General features: G+C 55.3%; 2 protein-coding genes and 1 long non-coding RNA gene across 6 annotated transcripts; 1 reads left to right on the top strand and 2 right to left on the bottom strand.

Moving 5' to 3' along the window:
* Positions 1-44: 44 nt before the first annotated feature.
* arrb1 (arrestin, beta 1) lies at positions 45-10,465 on the bottom strand. Of its 2 annotated transcripts, XM_086164888.1 has the most exons (16): positions 10,221-10,465; positions 5,766-5,796; positions 5,385-5,445; positions 5,253-5,297; positions 4,746-4,942; positions 4,468-4,527; positions 4,323-4,390; positions 4,060-4,195; positions 3,692-3,776; positions 3,434-3,506; positions 2,919-3,056; positions 2,764-2,847; positions 2,076-2,099; positions 1,927-1,997; positions 1,670-1,718; positions 45-1,036 (listed from the first exon to the last, which is right to left on the bottom strand). In XM_086164888.1, exons 1-16 carry the CDS (start codon positions 10,238-10,240, stop codon positions 931-933), a joined length of 1,248 nt encoding a protein of 415 aa, XP_086021014.1. In that variant the 5' UTR covers positions 10,241-10,465; the 3' UTR covers positions 45-930. The 2 variants fall into 2 exon arrangements, with proteins under 2 accessions (XP_086021014.1, XP_086021013.1); XM_086164887.1 differs by lacking the exon at positions 10,221-10,465 and having other exon boundaries at positions 4,746-5,297; positions 5,766-8,267.
* A 763-nt stretch (positions 10,466-11,228) lies between these two features.
* On the bottom strand, positions 11,229-19,984 carry atg16l2 (ATG16 autophagy related 16-like 2 (S. cerevisiae)). 3 transcript variants are annotated; one of them, XM_086163984.1, is made up of 18 exons: positions 19,758-19,984; positions 18,679-18,733; positions 18,480-18,558; positions 18,328-18,401; positions 16,074-16,325; positions 15,921-15,986; positions 15,137-15,214; positions 15,011-15,064; positions 14,127-14,229; positions 13,910-14,015; positions 13,765-13,835; positions 13,608-13,679; positions 13,356-13,473; positions 13,171-13,276; positions 12,411-12,557; positions 12,275-12,322; positions 11,713-11,814; positions 11,229-11,642 (listed from the first exon to the last, which is right to left on the bottom strand). In XM_086163984.1, exons 1-18 carry the CDS (start codon positions 19,906-19,908, stop codon positions 11,549-11,551), a joined length of 1,776 nt encoding a protein of 591 aa, XP_086020110.1. In that variant the 5' UTR covers positions 19,909-19,984; the 3' UTR covers positions 11,229-11,548. The 3 variants fall into 3 exon arrangements, with proteins under 3 accessions (XP_086020110.1, XP_086020111.1, XP_086020112.1); XM_086163985.1 differs by lacking the exon at positions 15,011-15,064; XM_086163986.1 differs by lacking the exons at positions 11,229-11,642; positions 11,713-11,814; positions 12,275-12,322; positions 12,411-12,557 and adding an exon at positions 12,914-13,054.
* On the top strand, positions 11,940-13,084 carry LOC147224009 (uncharacterized). Its single transcript, XR_015107431.1, has 2 exons — positions 11,940-12,063; positions 12,194-13,084. It is a non-coding gene; the product is annotated as an uncharacterized LOC147224009 (long non-coding RNA).
* Positions 19,985-20,098: the final 114 nt, after the last annotated feature.

Consider the following 20,098-nt stretch of genomic DNA (forward strand, 5'->3'; position numbering starts at 1 on the left):
GGATTTCAAGCACACACACACACACACACACACACACACACACGTTTGTAAACATCCTTTTTTTATTAAAGATGCTGAGGAATATACATGTGAGAATAAAAGCCTGGTCACGTGGGACGTTCTAAGGAGGGTTCTGCGGGTGGATGTTCTCTGAGGGACCGGGAGGACGTGATCAACATGGAACGGACGTTTCCACGGAAACCCGGATTCACATCTGACAAACCGGCCGGAGGAAACGTCGAACGTCGAGCGGTTTCTGAGGCTTCTCTCTGAGCCGCGGGCTGGAGGATGGACGATGCAAAGCGAGCGGAGCTCCGGTGGATCCCAGAGACGGGCGGGAAGTTCAAGACCAGAACCTGATTTACAACAAACGCTCGGAAAGTCGGATGAGCCGGAAAACGAGGAGGAAAGAACCAGAAGCAGAACGGCGAAGATCCTTTAAATAAACCCTCGGGTGGAGGTTTGTTTGCCGCCGCAGGACGAGGGGTTTGGAGGCGGGACGGTCCGCCCGTCGCCCGCCCGCCACCGCACGGGCCTGATAGTCAAACTGATAATTGATCATATTGATGAGTTTCATGCAAATGAGGCCTCCTTCCTGCGCCCGATTGGCTCGCCCGGGTTCACAGTTCGGTCGCGACGCCGACGGAGCCGCCGAGAAGCCACCGGCAAAATGGCGGCGAGGACACGGACCCTCGACCACGACGACACATCGACACAAACACAAGCCGCGGCGCCCGAAACGGAACGACGGCAGAGGCCGGCGGTCGTCACGCCGCCGCCGCTTCCAGGCTCCAGCTGGCCGCGAAAGGGGCGGAGCTCCAACTGAAAACACAACGGACATTTTCTAGGTTTGTTGATGCGGCGAGGAGGGGCGGGAAGACCTCACGCGCACGCCGCCGGCGCCACCGGCGCCGCCGGCGCCGCACGCCTCTATCTGTCCGTCAGCTTCGGGGAAACCGCCGGCTCCTCGTCCTCCTCGTCCTTCGCGCCGATCAGCCGCTGGCGAGCGAAGTCTTCGAAGATGATGTCATCATCGCTGCCGGGAGGAGAAGAGGACGGGAATGAATAAGAATAATTTGAATAAGAACAACTTTATTTATCCCGAAGGAAATTCTAGAGCCAGAGCTTCAAGTAAAACATAACAGTAATAAATAATAGTGGGAAAAAATGTTGACGGGCTGAGAAAGCAGACATGGAGCTGAGAGCGCTGTTAGCTTAGCCTGGTACAAACACTCGCAGCGAAGGAAATGCTAACATGCTAACAAGGGAGGAGCCGAGCCCACAAGGGGAATCCGTTAGCCTAGCTTAGCATCGGAAGACTCGGAAGTCTCGCGGCGAGATCGGCCGTTTCCCCCGAACACCTCGGACGGGATCCGGACGTCGTCCATTTCCTGTCCGGCATCCGGATCCATTAAGGACGGGCCTCGGGGGAGGAGGCGGGTCCTTAATGGACCGCGGCAGACGGGTTATTGATCGGGAGGGACGGACGGACGGACGGACGGATGGACGGACGGACGGACGGACGGACGGACGGACTCGGAGGCCGACGGGAAACACGACACTTTGAAAATAACAGGGACGCGCTTTGATGAAATGTCTTTTTTCAAACATGGATTTGGAAACAAAAGGCGAGAAGGAAAGAGGAAAGGCTGGAGGACGAGGTCTTTACTTGGTGTCGAACTGGATCAGGTTGGTGTCGATCGGCGCTTCATCCGACACTGAAACACAGACACACCGGCTTTAGCCACAAACATCGGACTCGCGGGCGCTTCTTCCGGAGGTCGGCGTCCCAAACGGTCGCCGCCGTCCGGTCGAACTCCGCCGGACGGTAAAGGAACCCCTGGGTCCGCCTCCGGGTTCCACAGCGCTACGCTAACCATCCCGTCCAGAGTCAATAGGTTGTTGGCGGCGGGTGGGCGGAGTCACCGTCGCGGTAGAAAGGCTCCTCCGGAGGCTTCGGGTGCATCAGGGTGAACGGAAGCTCCACCGACACGTCGCTGCAAAACAAAGCGTCCCGTTACAAACGCCGGCGCCTTCGGAGGCTCGGGAACCTTCGGCGCCGGACTCGGCGTTACCTGGACGCCAGATCCCCCAGGAGCCTGGAAGAGACAGCAGAGGACGACCTCAGTTCCACACTACGCTACCCGTCCTGATCAATACCGTCCGTCACCGTCACGGGGATCGATAGTGATCGATGCCGTCGTTCATCGTCGGTGCGATCGATCGTGAACAACCTGACGGACGCTATCCATCCGATCGAGGGTATCGATCGCAATTGACGCGGGCAAAATTCATCGATGCCATCAGTCGTCACGGTATCGATGACAGCTGCCGATCAATGCTGTGAGTCGAGATCGAACATATCAATCCCGATCGACGCCGTCTTTCAGAATCAATGCTATCGATCCCGATGGATGCTGTCGCTCCGGATCGATGGCATCGATCCATTAATGCTGTTAATGCGGACCGACGTTATCGGTCATCACCAACGCTGTCAATCACGATCAACGCTATCGATCGCGATCGACGCCGTCGCTCAGAACCGACGCTGTCGATCACAATTCAGACGATCCATCGCCATCAAAGGTATCGATCACAAATAATGCCGTCGATCACGTCGATCGCTATGAATCGCAGCGCCGTCAACCGTTATCAACGCTATCGAACCCGATCGACGTGATCGATCACAGTCACTGTCGTCAATGCCGGGATCAGAACCCGGACCTGCAGGATCAGAGGACGGGGACGGGAGGAGATACTGACCCGCCTCTGGACACCACCAGCTTCACCTTCACCTTGTAGGACACGATGATGCCCAGGATCTCCTTGTTGGCTCCTTCTCGTAACCTGCGGACCAGAATCGGCGGTCAGCGGATCCCTGGTCCTGGGATCTTCTGCGTCTCCGGCGGTGGACTCACAGCGTGCTGGAGGCCAGGTTGGTGTCCTCGTGCTTCAGCTTGCCGTCCAGCGCCAGGCCGCGCTTCTCCCGGTTGTTGGCCAGGAACGGCGTGAGCGTGAAGACCTTGCAGAAGGTGGAGCTGGAGGCCACGACGTCGCTGCGGCGAGAGGAACGGAGGTCAGGACCGGGACCGCGGAAGATCTGATCGCCGCCCGAGGCCGTGACGGAACCGGCGAGGTCGGAGGGAGCCGAGCAGAAGACTGCCGAGCTCATCGGCTCCGGAGGACCTTCTCCCTCCGTCCTCAGACCTTCTGTCTTTTGACAGAATCCTTCACTTCTTCTCTTTAAAACACAGGAACCGGCTGAATGAAACGAAAGGAACCCGAAAAAAAACCCACCAGGTGGAGCAAACCCTTGCTAGAACCTCCAGGAACAGCAGGAGTCTAACCTCTCCGTAGGAGAACACCGGAGAACCCGTTCTTAAACACGACTCCAGAACATCGCGATACATTCCCGTCCGGTCATGTGACTCACTCGGACTCCTCGGTGGCCACGGGACACTTGTACTGCGCCGTGTTGAAGAGGCAGATGTCGGCGTACTGTCGCACTGTGGAGATAGACAGACAGTCAGTGACGCCATGATGGGACTCAAGGTGAAGACCATGATCAAGTTCATCATGGACCCCAAGATGGACACCAGGACGGATCCTAAGGTGGAGGCCGTGATGGAAACCGAGACGGACGCCAACGGGCCGAGGCCACGATGGACGCCCCGCTGGCTCCACCGGGTACCTGAGATCTTCATCTTCTTCACCGTCTTGTTGGTGTTGTTGGTCACGTGGACGTTGACGCTGATGGGCTCGCCGTGGTAGTAGATCTATGGGAAAGACGGGACACGCTTAGCGGACGACCTCCATCCGAACCTCCGACTAACACCCAGTCCAGGTTCTGCGGGTGGAACCTTCTCCTCAGCCTTCAGTCTGACTCTTCACGGACTGACAATCCACCCTCAGCTTGGAGTTTTCTTGTTCTGATCCTACAGGTCGATTGGCTGGTTTACTTCCCAGGACGGCCCGCATGGTTCCAGGCCATCCGCAGGTCCAGGAAGGCGCCCAGATAAAGGTCTACCCGGTCGGATCGGTCGGTCGGCCGCCGGTTACCTCCTTGTCCAGCGAGGCCTCCAGGTGCAGAGGTTTGTCCGACATCAGGAACTGCCTGGTGGTCTCGGCCGTGGGCTGCGGCCCCGGCTTCTCCGGAGCGTACTGAACCTTCCGGATCACCAGCCGCACCGAATTCCTGCCGGCGGAGAGACGCCCGGTCAGACCGGACCCGCAGGACCCGCAGGACCCGCCGGACCCGCCGGACCCACAGGACCCGCAGGACCCGCAGGACCTGCAGGACCCGCCTCCCCCGGACCTCTTACCGCTTGTGGATCTTCTCCTCCACGCTCTCTGCACAGAAGGCCTTGACCTCGAAGTCCACGCCGCAGGCCTGGTGACGCAGGGAGCAGGAGAACAGGGTTCAGCCTCGCAAGCTTCTGCCAGGAGAAGGAAAGGGAGGGCGGGTACCTTCCCGGTGTCCTCGGGGCCCGGCTGCAGGGTGACGGAGCAGGGCAGGTTCAGGGGGATCTGGAAGCACAGCAACAGCAACACCGTCACAACACCTTCACACACTCACATCTACCACAGCTTCTGGAGGCGGCGAAGGCAACGTCTTGACGTGAACCATCGAGGCGTTGCCTTCGCCGCCTCCAGGGAGCGTCTGTCGTACCATCAGATCAGAGGAGGACTGACGGGAAGTCAGGAAGGTTCCAGATGGAAGGAGGAGGTGTTTTCGGCGTCCGTACCTCAAAGGTGAAGGGGTAGGCGTGCTCGCCCAGCTTTTTGATCAGGCGTTCCTGCAGACGGGTCAGAGTCTTCTTCTCCTCCGGCAGCGGAGGAAACGCCTGGACGTTGGCCACAAACAAGTCCTTCCGGAAGGTCAGGCCCAGAACGTCCAGGTCCTCCCGGCCGTAGCGGAAGGCGCAGGTGAGGGTGACGAACACTGCGGAGAGAAGACGTCTGAACCAAGGGCTCTTCTCAGGAGGCTTCACCCGACGGGGAACGAACGGAGGCGCCGAGATGTTTCCCCGAGGCACCTCAACACCTCCTGGAACAACCAGTCGGTGAAGGAGGACCCGAGGGTACTTTGCTGAAATGACCCAAGAACCGAGGTGGAACATCTCAGCTCTTCTGCATGACAGATGGAGGTTCATCCCTGGACGGTGGGTCGGTGAGTACGGTCAGATGATTCAGGTGGTGAGACCAGGTTCTTCTCCTGGTCTCCTCTGAGTCCAACCGAGCTGCTCCCTCACCTTTCCTCTCCTTCAGGTACTCGGGGTCGATCAGGATGACGCCGTCTGCAGGAGGGAGGAGTCACCGCATCATCAGGAGGCCGCCATCCGCCTCCACCGGTCGGAACCGCAGAAGAAGGAAAGTTGTCTCACCCACAGGTTCCACCAGGTCCACGTGGTCCACGAAGTCCCGCCTCCCCAGGTAGACGGTCAGCTGGGGGCACAAAGAGCCAATCAGCCGCCAGAACAGACATTCGGCCGATCGGCAGGAAGTAGAGCCACGACTTCCTGCCGCCACAAAGCAAACTGAGTCCTTCTTCTGAAGGCCAGAAGGACATCATCTCATCCCTCGTTCCTGCCAGGAGACCGGACCCCCCGGCGAACAATCGGAGAGGACGGCGAGCGGGGGGGTCTGGGTCTGCTGCGGAGATCCTCCTGGATCACAACCTCCTGGAGGTCTGGATCGAGAAGAGGAAGAAGAAGAAGAAGATGGAGATGGAGATGGAGATGGAGAGGAGCAGAAGGAGGACTGACCTTCCCGTTGGGACTCGCCTTCTTGAAGACTCTGAAATGAGAGACGACAGCAGTTCAGTCAGAAGGATCCGGATCGATCTTCCATCCGCTCCCCCGAGACGCTGCTCCAGTACTCCAGTACCCGAGTACTCCAGTATCCGAGTACTCCAGTATCAGAGTATCCGAGTAGTGACGTGCACAGAGGTTCTTTCTGCACGTTCATCTACGAGCACCCGGGTTTCCTCCGACAATGGAAGTGTAAACATGCAGGAATACAAAGGAGTGTCCTTCTTCTTCTTCTTCTTCTTTTTCTTCTTCTTCTTCTTCTTCTTCTTCTTCTTCTTCTTCTCCTTCTCCTTCTCCTTCTCCTTCTTCTCCTTCTTCTCCTTCTTCTCCTTCTTCTCCTTATTCTTCTCCTCCTCCTCCTCAGCAGTTTCCTGCCTCTCTCCCCCCCGGCTCATAAATTAGCCACAGCTGCTCCATTAGCGCTCATCTTCTCCAGGCTGGACCTTCATCCATCAGCAGCATCGGCGCCGGAAACACCGGAGCTCCGGGGAGTTCCTGCTGTTATTAGACCCATTACAACCTCTGGCCTGCACACACCACACACACACACACACACACACACACACACACACACACACACACACACAACATAGACATCACACACACACACACACAACATGGACATCACACACACACACACACACACACACACACACAACATGGACATCACACACACACACAACATAGACATAACACACACACAACATGGACATCACACACACACACACACACACACACACAACATAGACATCACACACACACACAACATAAACATCACACACACACACACACACACACAACATAGACATCACACACACACGCACACACACAACACATAAACACCAGACCCGCACACAACATAAACATCACACACACACACACAACATAGACATCACACACACACAACACACACAACAGATAAACACCAGACCCACACACAACATAAACATCACACACACAACATGGACATCACACACACACACACACACACACAACATAGACATCACACACACACACACACAACATGGACATCACACACACACACACACACACACACACACAACATGGACATCACACACACACACACACACAACATAGACATCACACACACACACACAACATAAACATCACACACACACACACACACACACAAAAACATCACACACACACAACATAGACATCACACACACACACACACACAAAAACATCACACACACACAACATAGACATCACACACACACACACAACATAAACATCACACACACACACACACACACACACACACACACAACATAGACATCACACACACACAACACACACAACAGATAAACACCAGACCCACACACAACATAAACATCACACACACACACAACAGACACCACACACACACACACAACATAAACATCACACACACACACACACACACACACACACACACACACACAACATAGACATCACACACACACAACACACACAACAGATAAACACCAGACACACACACAACATAAACATCACACACACAACATAAACATCACACACACACACACACAACATAGACATCACACACACACGCACACACACAACACATAAACACCAGACCCATACACTACATAAACATCACACACACACACACACACACACACACACACACAACAGACACACAAACCAACAAACACCCAACTGACAACCAATCAGCAGCCTGAAAGTGACCCCGAATCCAAAGGTACATGAGATGAGCTGAAGGTGAGGACCTGGGCTTCTTCCTGAAGAACCCCTGAAGAACACCTGAAGAACACCTGGAGGGCACCTTGGGTTCTGGAGAAGCTGCTGTGAGGAGCTGCTAGTTGAAGGCTGGCCTCGGAGCGTGAGGACAAGAAGCTGGAAGATGTTTGCAGGTCTGTGGATTCTTTACATTCAGGGCAGAACGGCGGGCGGTCAGACAGGAAGTGACCTCGGCTGCTCTGAATGGCTGCCGCCTCATTAGCATGCTGCTAACGGCGCGGCGCCGCATTCAGAGCCGCCAGCTGATGTCCTGAAAGAGGGTCAGTGTGGAACCCGGAGCGGCATGATGGGATGGAGCTCCGGACGGGCCGCCGCTCCGGGGTCAAAGGTCACCACACCCCGGCGCCGCCTTCAAACACCCTCGGACGGGAGGAAGGAGGACAACTGGCTGGTTCACAGACGCCATCAGCTAACTTCTGCTGACCTCCTGGGGTGTGTGTGTGTGTGTGTGTGTAAGAAAGTGATCATGTATGTGTGCATCTGTGTTTGTGTGAATGTGTGTGTGCATACATGTGTTTGTGAGAGAACATGTGAATGTGTGTGTGTGTTTGTAAGACAGTGATCATGTATGTGTGTGTTTGTATGAATGTGTGTATGTGCACACGTGTTTGTGAGAGAACATGTGACTGTGTGTTAATGTGTGTGTGTGTGTGTGTGTGTGTGTGTGGCTTCTTGACAATAAAATGAAACCCACCCTCTTGCAGATGGAGGCTCCTCAGGAGAAGGTTCTAGAAGCAGGAGAACCCGGCAGCCCAGTGAATGTTCCTGCTGTTCTGCGGTTCCATCAGCACAGGGTTCTCAGGAGAACCTCCTCCACACGGAAGGAGAACCTGCACCAAGACCAAACACCCGCCGGTTCCCGTTCCTTCATCCGATCAGAACCTGGACCTTCTAGGATCTGGATCCACCTCAGTGGGTCTACAGGACGTCTCCTTCCCCTCTGCTGGTGCACCTGGAGCAGCTCCACCCTGCCCTGCTGCCAGGCGTCTCCGTCAGGAGGAACCAGAAGGAAGAAGAACCCTTCTGAAGATTCATCTCCAGGAAGGAGCTTCCTGGAGATGCAGCAGTTTGATTGGCTGTTCCAATGATTGACAGCTGGAGTGCTTCCACGCCCAGCGGCGTTCGGTGTCGTCTTGGTCCGGCGGGCGAGACCAGACCCGCCTCTGGTCCTGGAAGGGACTCGGACCTCCAGACGAGGAGTCCACGGACTGGACCTCTGGTCTGAGGAACATCTGCTCGCTTCCCGTCGATCAATCCCCGCCGCTGCCTTCCAGCGGCGGCGTGCAGAAACACACACTCCGGGTTATTGACCTCTTGGGGCCAATAAACACACCATCAGCCACCCGCCTGCTAAGAGCTGCGACCTTTGACCTTCCTGAAGGTGGAGAAATGGACGACTTCCTGCTGCGTCATCCGTTCGCTCAGAGATGTTCCTCAGAAAAGCACCACCAGATACATCGCGGACGTCGGAGCACTTAGCATTAGCACGAGAGCTAACGGGCGTGTTGCAACCGCATGGCTGGCGGCTCCGTTAGCAACCGGCGTTTGTTTCCGACAGGCCGATCTGAGATGGACGGATTCTTCTGGAACCCGGAGACGCAGTCACGCCGCCATCCTGGAGGACCGACCTTCTCCAACTCTGATCGGCGCTGCTTCTTCTGGAGTTGAAGAACGTGAGGAAGACCGAGCTGAGCCGCCCGCTAACGCTAGCGCCGGTCGGCGAGGTCGTCTCGATACGCCGATGATGTCATTGTTTCCGTGAAGCACCTGCAGGTCGTGCGCTCACATGGGTTCCCGTCCTTCCTGAGTTCAGTTCCTAGAGTTGGGTTCTTCTCGTCAGGAAAGACATCAGGATTCAGAGCCGAGGTTCTCAGACCGCCCGGTTCCACCAGGTTCCCCACGGGTTCCTCCTCCTTCCGCCGGGTTCTCCGACCAGGCGCCGATGATTCTTCAATGATCTCCCGCCCAATTCTTTTTCGATCGTTCCCCCACGGGTTCTTAAACCATCGGTGGATGAAACGACCAACATCTGAGGTCAGATCTTCCCTGAGGTTCTGCTCAGGTCAGAACCTCCTCCTGCCACCGACAGATTTAGAACCAACAACCTCCGCCTCCGTCCTCAACGCTTCAAAACAAGACCAACGCCGCTTCCAACGCTCTGACAGAACATTATGTAATGTTTGAACACACACACACACACACACACACACACACACACACACACACACACACACACACACACACACACACACACACACACACACACGCCTGTGTTGCCACAACGAACCTGGACCCGTGGGCAGAACCGCAGCTACGACCGGAACTGAGGGGCGTTTGAGGGACTGACAGAACACACACCATACACCAGCCTGGTACAGTAACACACACACACACACACACACACACACACACACACACACACACACACACACACACACACACACACACACACACACACACTTCAGAGGATGTCGATGGAGCTCAGGCTTTGCTCTCAAATCTGACAATTGGTGGCAGCAGTTTTGTGTCCCTGCAACACACACACACACACACACACACACACACACACACACACACACACACACACACACACACACACACACACACACACACATACATAAAACCTACCTCGTTCCTTTATCTCCCATCCTGGCGGCGTCGAGGCGGCGGCAGCTGGACGGAGGATCGACGGAGGGATGCCGTCGCCGTGGAAACTGAGGGGAGGATGTTCTGAGCTCTCGGGAAGCGGTCGTCGTGCCGACGGATCGTCAGCGGAGGGAAACATCCATGCCAGACTGAGCGGCTGGATGGAGGCGCCGCTATTAACGCCCTCCTCACCCCTCCTCCCTCCTCTACTGCCCCTCCTCACCCCTCCTCCCTCCCCTCCTGCCCCTCCTCCCTCCCCTCTTGCCCCTCCTCACCCCTCCCTCCCCTCTTACCCCTCCTCCGTCACTCCCCCTCCCCCTCCCGTTACCCCCTGTGACGCTGCTGGTCTCTGCAGGCTTCTGAGGACCTCCCTCCTGCCTGGTTGGTCCAGGTCCGTCCGACCCGGAGGTTGACGGTTGAACGCCGGCCCGGTGAGGGCAGACGGGTTCTCGTGGACCTTCTGGCTCCGCTTTCACTTTTTCCACAGGAGATGTTTCTGGGGCGGCAGCGAGGTCACATCTGGCGGCCGGGGAGCAGCAGCTGCTGGCCGGTCGTCATTAGCGCGGCGGCGGCCGGCGGCGCCTGGACTCGCCGTCATCGGCTGGTATTTTTAAAAAGCGTGAAGCGCCGGAGGAGCCACGCCAGATGATCCCACGTCAGAGGAGGAACTTTTCTTTGACACGCCGGGATGAAGGTTCGGCCGACGCCGCGCGTTAGCACATTAGCACGTTAGCACGTTAGCTCGTCAGGACACGACGTGACCTCGGCGACTCGGCGTTCCACCTCAGACCGGCAGGAACCTGCGCCGCGGCCTGAACCACGGGAAGTAGAGCAGGTCAAAGGTCACAGGACGCCCCCACCGGCAGCCTCCACCAATCAGAGCACAAAGCAAACATCTCGCCGCCGCAGGTCTGAAGCTCCGAGGACCAGCCGCCGTCTCCCGGCTCTCAGAAGCAGGTATGAAGCTGAGCTCCTCCAGACACAACCTCAGAAGGTCAGTGTGTTTAATTAAAAACCAGAAGGACAGGGAAGCAGGTGGCCCAGGAGGCCGGGCCGGTTCTTCTGCTCCGGTCCCGACTCAGCGGCTCCGCTAGCTAGCCGCTAACTCCCCCGCGGGACCAGAAGGTTCTCAAAGGCCGGGAGAAGGAACCGGTTCCCCTCTTTGCCGCCGGCTCGGCTCACGCTGCGGGCGGGACGGGTTAAAGTCTGTTACAGCTTTCATGGTCAATAAATATCTTCCCTTTGGTCCAGAACGCTGGTGGAGAACAGAAGACGTCGTCCGGAGAGCGAAGCCTCTTCCAGGAGCGCCGTCACATGTCGCTCCAGAGGACGGCCCGCCGGCTCTTGTCCACGCTCACCACGTACTCGCCCGACAAGGACCAGGACACGGCGCCGATGGAGGACCTGCGGGAGCAGAGGACCTTCAGTCTCCAGGAGGCCCTGAGGAGCCGTCCCGGAGCCTCCAGGAGGTCACCTGTGCCTGTCCGGGAGGCGGGTCTCCAGGGAGCCGCTGGACACCTTCCAGATGTAGACGGCGCCGTCCGCCGAGCCGCCCGCCAGGAACAGGCCGTCCGGGCTGAGGAGACACAGGAGGAACCGGTGAGAAGGTCCCTCAGGCCGCGGGACCTTCACACCTACAGGAGGTCTGAGACGTGTGTGTGTGTGTGTGTGTGTGTGTCTTGTCAGAGGCTTTTATTGTGAAGGAGCTTCGGCGCCTCTCCTCTGGGAGGAGACTGATCTCCGACCTCGGAGACACCAAGCACTGATGATCATGAAGACGACGAGGACGGAAACACATGAAGATGTCTATGTTCCTGTCAGAGAGGTGGGTTTTCCTGCTGTCGCCATGGAAACCACCCCTTACTATTCTCATCTCTCCCCGCGGAGGAAATAAACCGGCCTCTCGTCCGTCTCTCCTCCTCCTCCTCCTCCTGCTGCTCCTGGACCTCCTGCAGGTTCAGGACCTGGATCTGGAGCGTCCCGGGAGGACGTCCCCTCAGGACCTCCTGCGGCGCCAGGTGGCGTTCAGGGCTCACCTGAGGACGGCCTTGGTGCTGTCGCTGCCGCAGCTGAAGCCGTCGGCTCTGGAACGGGAAGGCGGCGAGGCGTTAGAGGCGGAAAGGAAAGCGCGGCGCCCGGAGGAGGGGGCGGGGCCAGAGGGAGGCGGTCCACCTGAAGCTCTGCAGGTTCTGGGTCCGCAGGTCCACCAGCTGGAGGCTGTCGTCACGGCAACAGCTGAGCAGCTGGCGGTGGTCGGAGCTGATGTCCAGAGACGTGACTTTACCCGGAGCTGGGATTTCCTGGATGCAGCCGGCGGCCCTGAACGCAGCACAGGATACACTCATTATTGACCTCCTCATTAGCTTAGTAACCCCTTCATGAGACACACACACACACACACACACACACACACACACACACACACACGCACTGCAATACAATAAGAACGATTCTTGATCACAGGATGATCACAACCTATTGACTGCAGTGTGTGTGTGTGTGTGTGTGTGTGTGTGTGTGTGTGTGTGTGTGTGTGTGTCTTCACACCAAAACACTGTGAAGGACAACTGCCCGTCAAATGCGCGGCAGAAACAAACACTTGTCTGCGATTGGCCGACACAGGTGTCAATCACCGGCGGCTCGGGTCCCTCGGACAGGATGGGGGGGGCGGTGCGGGCTGAGCCGTTGCTAGGCAACAGAGGACGATGGGCGGTCTGACACGGAGGAGCGGCGTCATGGTAACGGAATTAGAGACGACGAAGAGGAGGATTCATGAGGAAAGGATGAAGACGTGAACACTGATGAAATGACAAACACTGCAGAGCAGAGATGAAGGGCAGATGGATGATGAAGAGATGAAGATGAAGAAGATGAAGAGATGATGATGAAGAAAGGATGATGATAAAGGGATGGTTGATAAAGGTGTCACCACCTGGTGTCCCAGACTCTGATGAGGCCGTCAAAGTGTCCGCTGACGATGCAGTTCTCGGAGCAGACCAGGTCGCTGCAGAAGGAGCCCACCTCCACCTTCTGCACACCTGGACATGCAGACACCAGGTTAGACCAACCCGACAGCAGATCCATGGCCAGAAGGTCACGCCGCTCAGGAGCTCCTACAGGCGGCCCTCTGAAGGTCCCACAGCCGGACGGTGCCGTCGGCGCTGCCCGTCACCACCTGGTGGAGGCTGCTGAACCTGGCTGAGGTCACCTTCCTCCTGTGGCCTGTCAGAGTCAGCTGGCACACACACACACACACACACACACACACACACACACACACACACACTGGTGAGTCACACACACACACACACACACACACACACACACACACAGATGGGGTGGATGAGGACGAGCCAGGACGGTGGTTACTTTGGGTACGGAGTCATCCATGCGCCACAAAATGGCCGACTTGTCGTAGGAAGCGGCGATGATCCTCAAACCCTGGAAGAGCGGCAGCGTCGGAGGTCAGAGGTCAGGGGTCAGAGGTCAGAGGTCAGGGGTCGAGGCCCACCGGGTGTTTACTCACGGTGGGGTCGAAGTCCACGCAGGTGATGCCCTCCGTGCTGCCGTCCAGAGTCGTCCGATGCGTCATCATTCCTGATGAGGTCGTAGCCGGGTCATGTGACGTGTAGACCGACGGGTGAGCGGCGGCGGCGGCGGCGGCGGCGTACCTGCTCGGACCTCCCACAGCTTGATGACGCGGTCCGTCCCTCCCGTCGCCAGCAGGGCGGAGTTGCAGCTGAACCTCACCGCATTGATGCCTTCCTCGTGGGCCTCCTGTGGAGCGTCAGCACTTCATCTCCCAGGAAGCTCTTCACGCCGCCGGCTGCGGCGTGCGCACGGCGGCGCTCGGGCACGGTGGCGCTCGGGCACAGCGGCGTTCCTTACCAGAACCTGGAGGGCCCGAGCAGGAACTCTGGCGGAGCCACAGACTCGGACGGGACACAGCTGGTCCTCCTCCAGACTGCAGAAGGAGCGGCCCCGCCTCTTCCTGTGACATCACACACCCACGACTGACGGTTGGCTTCCACCCAGAGCTCCCAAAAGATTGTCACAAAAGCACAAAACTGTCCCTCCGGTTGCCAGACGCCCCACAGATCACAGAGACCTCAGAGACCTTCTGGTTCCCAGAGGTGACACCTTCCTTGGTGTTCCCACAGAGGAAGTCATACAAGTCCCGACCGCCCCGCAGACACCCGTTAGTTTTTTCCGACGGCAACGAGCTTCAAGTATCCTGACCGTGTTCCCAAAGGTCACCGAAGAGTTGAGTGAGTAGCGTTAGTTCTAAAAGGCTCCACAGTACTCCCACCTTGCAGTACTCCCACCTTGCAGTACTCCCACCTTGCAGTACTCTCACCTTGCAGTACTCCCACCTTGCAGTACTCCCACCTTGCAGTACTCTCACCTTGCAGTACTCCCACCTTGCAGTACTCCCACCTTGCGGTACTCCCACCTTGCAGTACTCCCACCTTGCAGTACTCCCACCTTGCTAACAGTTGTGAAACCTCAGAGTTCCCACGGTACTTGAGGTTAGTAAACATCTCACATTTTAATAACTCCAAACCCTCTCCCTTGGTATTCCAAGACACTCCCAAAGCAGATACCGAGCTTCTTTGGGTTCACCTCTATTAGTTCCACACCCAGCCATGTACCCTGCTTCCCTTGCTGCGCCCCGGTGTAGCCTGGCTGCCTCCAGAGGCCTCCTGTTTCCCTGCTGTACCCTTCTACCTCCTGCCCTCCATGCTGTTTCGTCCCTCTGACCATGAACTCACTCAAACATCCCTCTGAAGGAGGTCAGGATCCTTGGCAACGTCACAGAGGACGACCTGAGGAGACGGACGAGCCGTGAGAGGATCCGCCGTCGGGGGTCTACGGACGCCGCGGGGGCGGAGCCTCACCTGACGAGTCGGGGGCGGCTCCTCTCGGGGGGCGGGTTCCTGGGGGACGAAGATCTGGAGGTCGGAGCGCTGAGCGAGCTGAAACACAAACATCCTCACGTTTGACTTCCTGCCCGGACGGCGCCGCCACAGTAAGAGGCGGAGCGTCCTGCGGACGGACGGAGATGCCGATGGTCGGCTGTCTGACCAATGAGAACTTTAAAATACCGTTTCATGTTTGGCTTGTCTTGTTGCTATGGTGACGGACAGAGGAGGCTAGACAGGAACCAGATGATGAGAAGTGAGAGGAGCGAGCAGAGGGATGAAGGTCAGCAATACATGTGTGTGAAGGAGAGGAACCCCTTGAGGAACGCTGAGGAGATGGAGAAGGTGGAAGAGGGTGGAGAAGAGGTGGAGGAACCAGTGCAAGCGGGTTGGAACGGGTGGAGAAAAGCTAGAAGGAAAAGAAAAGCAGGGAGGCGAGAGCAGGACGGGAGGCGGAGGTGAAGGTGTGGAGGTTCCTCTTTAGGAGTGAGGAGGACGGAGAGGATCAGGAAGGAGTCCATCAGAAGGACAGCGCACGGTAGATGCTCTGAAGATAAAGTCACACTGAGATGGTTTGGACGTGGACGGAGAAGATCTGTGGAGGAGGAGGTCTGGAGGAGGACCAGAGAGGAGGTTCATGGATGGAGGGGAAGAGGACGGGAAGGTAGATGGTGTGAGATGGAGGCAGGAGATGTGGAGACCCTTGTGAAGAGCGGCCCTAAGGAGAAGAAGCCGGACCTTCTGGCTCCTGCTGGGTTACCTGTCGATGGCGACCTTTGACCTGGCGGCGGCCTGCAGCTCCCTCTGCAGGTGAGCCTCACGCACTCTGGTGGAAACACAAGAGAAGAATGAGAAGGCCGGCCGTCTTCTTCTCCTCAAGTTCCTCGCCGTCCGGAGGCGAGCGCACGTCCACCTGGAGCGCCGCTCGTTGCGGATGTTGACGCGGGCGGCGGCCTGCTGCTTGGGGTGGATCATGGCGTCCAGCAGACGAGCCTCCCGGATCTTCTCCGCCCTCAGCCTGGACTCCTCCCCCTTCTGGCGCTCCAGCAGGGCGTCGTAGCGTTCCTTCAGCGACCGGTTCTCCTCCCGGACCTCCTCCGCCCGACCCCGCAGGAAGCGGCGCTCGCGACGGGCCGCCGCCAGCCGAGACTCCGCCTCCTCCAGCCTGACGGACAGAAGGTTGGACTGAGACCGGAGCAGAAGAAGCACTCTGACCGACATCCGCCCGAGGTGAGGCTTCAAGACGGGAGACGACAGATGGACATCCGGTGACCATCCTGTCGAAAGCACATGACCAGGCCTTCTTCTGGCGCTGGAAGGACATGGTGTCCAGGACAAGGGTTGTGGTCATGGACCAAACTCCAGAGCGGCTGAAGGAAAGGTCTCCGTGGAGGTGACCACACGTTTGGGAAAACAAAGAGGTGTCGGTTTGCGTTGAGACAATTTGGCCTCTTGAAAAAACACCGAACTCGACAAGACATCCTGTGATACCACCAGGTGTGTTAGTTGGTTCAATAAAGTTTGGAAAAGGAAAGGAAACCAGAAGTGAGGTTGAGGGAACAGGAAGTCGACTAAATATACATGGACTTAAATTTCCATCATCTCCTGACCAAAGATATAATGACGCCCCGAACCGTACAACCACAGTCACCCCGACTATCACTCCAGGGAACCTCAATTCTGGACAGAAAGTGCAGCAACTCCTTTATTAGGACATGTTTCACAGGAAACTTATTCCCTGGACGTCAAAACAAAAATAATATTTGAAATCAATTTGATAAGGAATGGATTGCCAGGCTTTGAACTATGTATCTGACTCTCCCCATACCCCCCGAGGCAAAAGAGACCCACTTCTAGATGATGAATGACATCTATCCATCTAAGGAATTATTGAGGGGACGCTTTACTTTTGAAGATAATATTTGTACATTTTGTGAAGACAACATTGAAACCACTGACCATAGATTTTTCTCATAAGAAAAACTACAGGCCTTTTGGGCTAAAACTCAAAAATGGGTTAAAGATAATTTTCCATCGTCACCAGTTTCCTTCTCAAGAGATGATAGAACATTTGGTTTACTTTTAAGCAACATAACAGATGAACTCTGTGTCCATGTTATTGTAGGCCTGGCCAAGTTCTTCATTCACAAAAACAGAATGCAAAAATGTTCCCCAAATTTTAATTTCTTCATAAACAATTTTGAATTACATTATAAAATCCTTAAAACTTATGGAAAAATCCAAAAACCAAAAAATATAGTTTGAGGTCTGAGATTCCTTGTAAACCACTCAGTTAAGTACATATTGTGTTCCGCTTGTAATTCATTTATGTTTGTTTTTTTTAATTAATTCATTCATTTATTTATTTTTATTTTCTTTTCTTTTTCGTCTGGCATTAAACATTTGTCACAAACCTTTAACACTGTTAACTTGTACAGTTAAGTGATTACATGCAGAACAAATGTCCTCATGTCCCCGGTTGATTCATTGACATTAAATTCTACCTTGTCATGTTTGTTTGTACATATGTTTATCTCTTTATACTATTTATGTTCAATTAAAAAAGAAAAAAAGAAAAAAAGAAACATTATCACCAATTTCTTTCTTTCTATCTAACATTTGTTTGCTTTTAGGAAACAAAATAGATGAACTCTGTGTCAATGTTATTTTAGGTCTGACCAGATTCTTCATTCACAAAGACAGAATGCAAAAATGTTCCACCAAATTTACCTTTTGAATTACATAAAAAAATCTTTAAAACTTGCAGAAAAACCCAAAAACATACCATTTCTTCCTTTAGATCCATTGAGCTAAATTCATATTGCATCTCCTTGCCATTATTTCATTTTATTTGTAAAATGATACATTTCTGACAGGCCTTTACTCTTGTTTACTCTTACAGTTAATTGACTGTAGACAAAATAAGGGTCAGTTAAACCTGAATTTATTCTGAAAAAATGTGTTTAATCTTTGCGTGACAGCGTGTCAGGGGATATAAAGTGTTTTGGTCACACTCGTGTTTTGGCTTGTTGATTGTTCTAAATACATTATATTTGTGTTTCCCCTGAATAAACAGACTTGTGTATATATTTGTTAATAAAAAAAGGTGACGTGGAGAAGAGCAGGAAGTGATGTAAAGGAAACAGGAAGTGAGATGTCCTTCTGACCTGAGGCTCTGAGTCTCCAGCTGCAGCTGCCGCTTCTTCTCCTGCTGCTGAAGTTCAACCACCTCAAAGGCCAACTGGAAGCACAGAAGAAGAAGGAAGGGCGGTCAGATCCTGCTGCCCTCGGGGGGAAACTCAGCGTGCAGGAGGCCCACCTCCCCCGTCTTCTTCTTCAGCTGGTTCTTCTGGAGCATCAGAGAGGAGGTGGAGCTGCTCGTGTCTCTGGGCTGACTCCTGCACACACACACACACACTGGTGTTTGACAGATTCCTCCTGTGAGGAAGGAGTAATCTTCTGGGGTGTGCAGCCAGATGTGGAGGGGTCAGGCTGAGGGGTCAAAGGTCGGCCATTACCTGACGGAGCTCAGGATCCCGGAGGTCAGACTGGCCTTCTCCAGCAGCCGTGAATCTAGAACACACAGACATCCCATCTGATTGGAGGTCAGCAGATGAACATCTGAAGCGTCCACAGAGGCCACCAGGACTTCCTGCAGGTCTGTGACTGGAGACGGAAACCCTCCACTCCTGCCTGGACTGGGAGCTCTCGGGTTCTTCAGGCAGAACCGTCTGTTGTCAGGACAGGTGGTGCAACCTGACAAGACCTGGTCCAGCTGTTTGTGTGTGTGTGTGTGTGTGTGTGTGTGTGTGTGTGTGTGATGTTCAGAAAACGCTTCATTTAAGAAAAATGTCAACCTCCACATTCTGTCCAATCACTGCGGGCGGCATGACGTCAGCAGCTACCTGTCACTTACCTGGCTGAACGTCACACACATACATTCCACTCATTCATACACACACACACACACACACACACACACACACACACACACACTCATTCAAGCACACAGTAATTCATTGTCACGTTCATATACACTGTCTCACACAGATACAAACACTTTCTAACCCCCCCCCCCACACACACACACACACACACCTGAGACGCTGGTCTCCGTGCTCATGCCGTTCTACCAGACTCCGTTCAGAAAACCTCGAATTTCAGAAAAACGTCCATCTCCACATTCTTGGAGTTTTGGAGAGAAGGTCAGAGAAGCCAGACTGAGATGGTTCGGTCATGTACAGAGAAGAGATAGTGAATATATTGGTAGACGGATGCTGGAATTGGAGCTGCCAGGCAAGAGGTCTCGAGGAAGACCAAAGAGAAGATTTATGGACGTAGTGAGAGAGGATATGAAAGTAGCTGGTGTGAGAGAGGAAGATACAGAGAATAGGGTTAGATGGAGAAAGTTGACTCGCTGTGGCGACCCCTAACGGGAAAAGCCGAAAGAAGAAGAAGAAGAAGAAGAAGTCCATCTCCACATTCTGTCCAATCACTGCTGGCGGCGTGACGTCAGCGGCTACCTGTCACTTACCTGTCCGAACGTTTGACACACACACACACACACACACACGGCGGGACCGGTACCGGTACGTACAGAGGCGGATCAGGTCCTGGTAGCTGTCCCGCTGCTTCAGGTCCCGGTGTCTGAGCTGCCGGCCGATGTGTCTCCTCCAGACCGCCGCGGACCCTCCGTCCGGACCGGAACCCGGACCCGGACCCGGACCCACACCGCCGGCGGCCGACATCACGGAACCGTCGTCCGGAGGAGCCGCGCCGCCATATTTGTTTATGTCTTCCCGTCTCTTCCTGGAACCTGCCGGCCACGCCTCTTCCGGCCCCTCGGCCAATCAGCGGCCGCTAGCGCCGCCGCTCTTCCGGATTGACACCCGTGACGTCTCTCACGGCGCCGGACACTTCCGGTTCTGTGCCCCTCCC

This window comes from Fistularia commersonii, chromosome 18 (genome assembly GCF_037954325.1).
Source record: "Fistularia commersonii isolate RoL2024-O1a breed Wild chromosome 18, RoL_Fcom_v1.0, whole genome shotgun sequence".
NCBI lineage: Eukaryota > Metazoa > Chordata > Actinopteri > Syngnathiformes > Fistulariidae > Fistularia > Fistularia commersonii.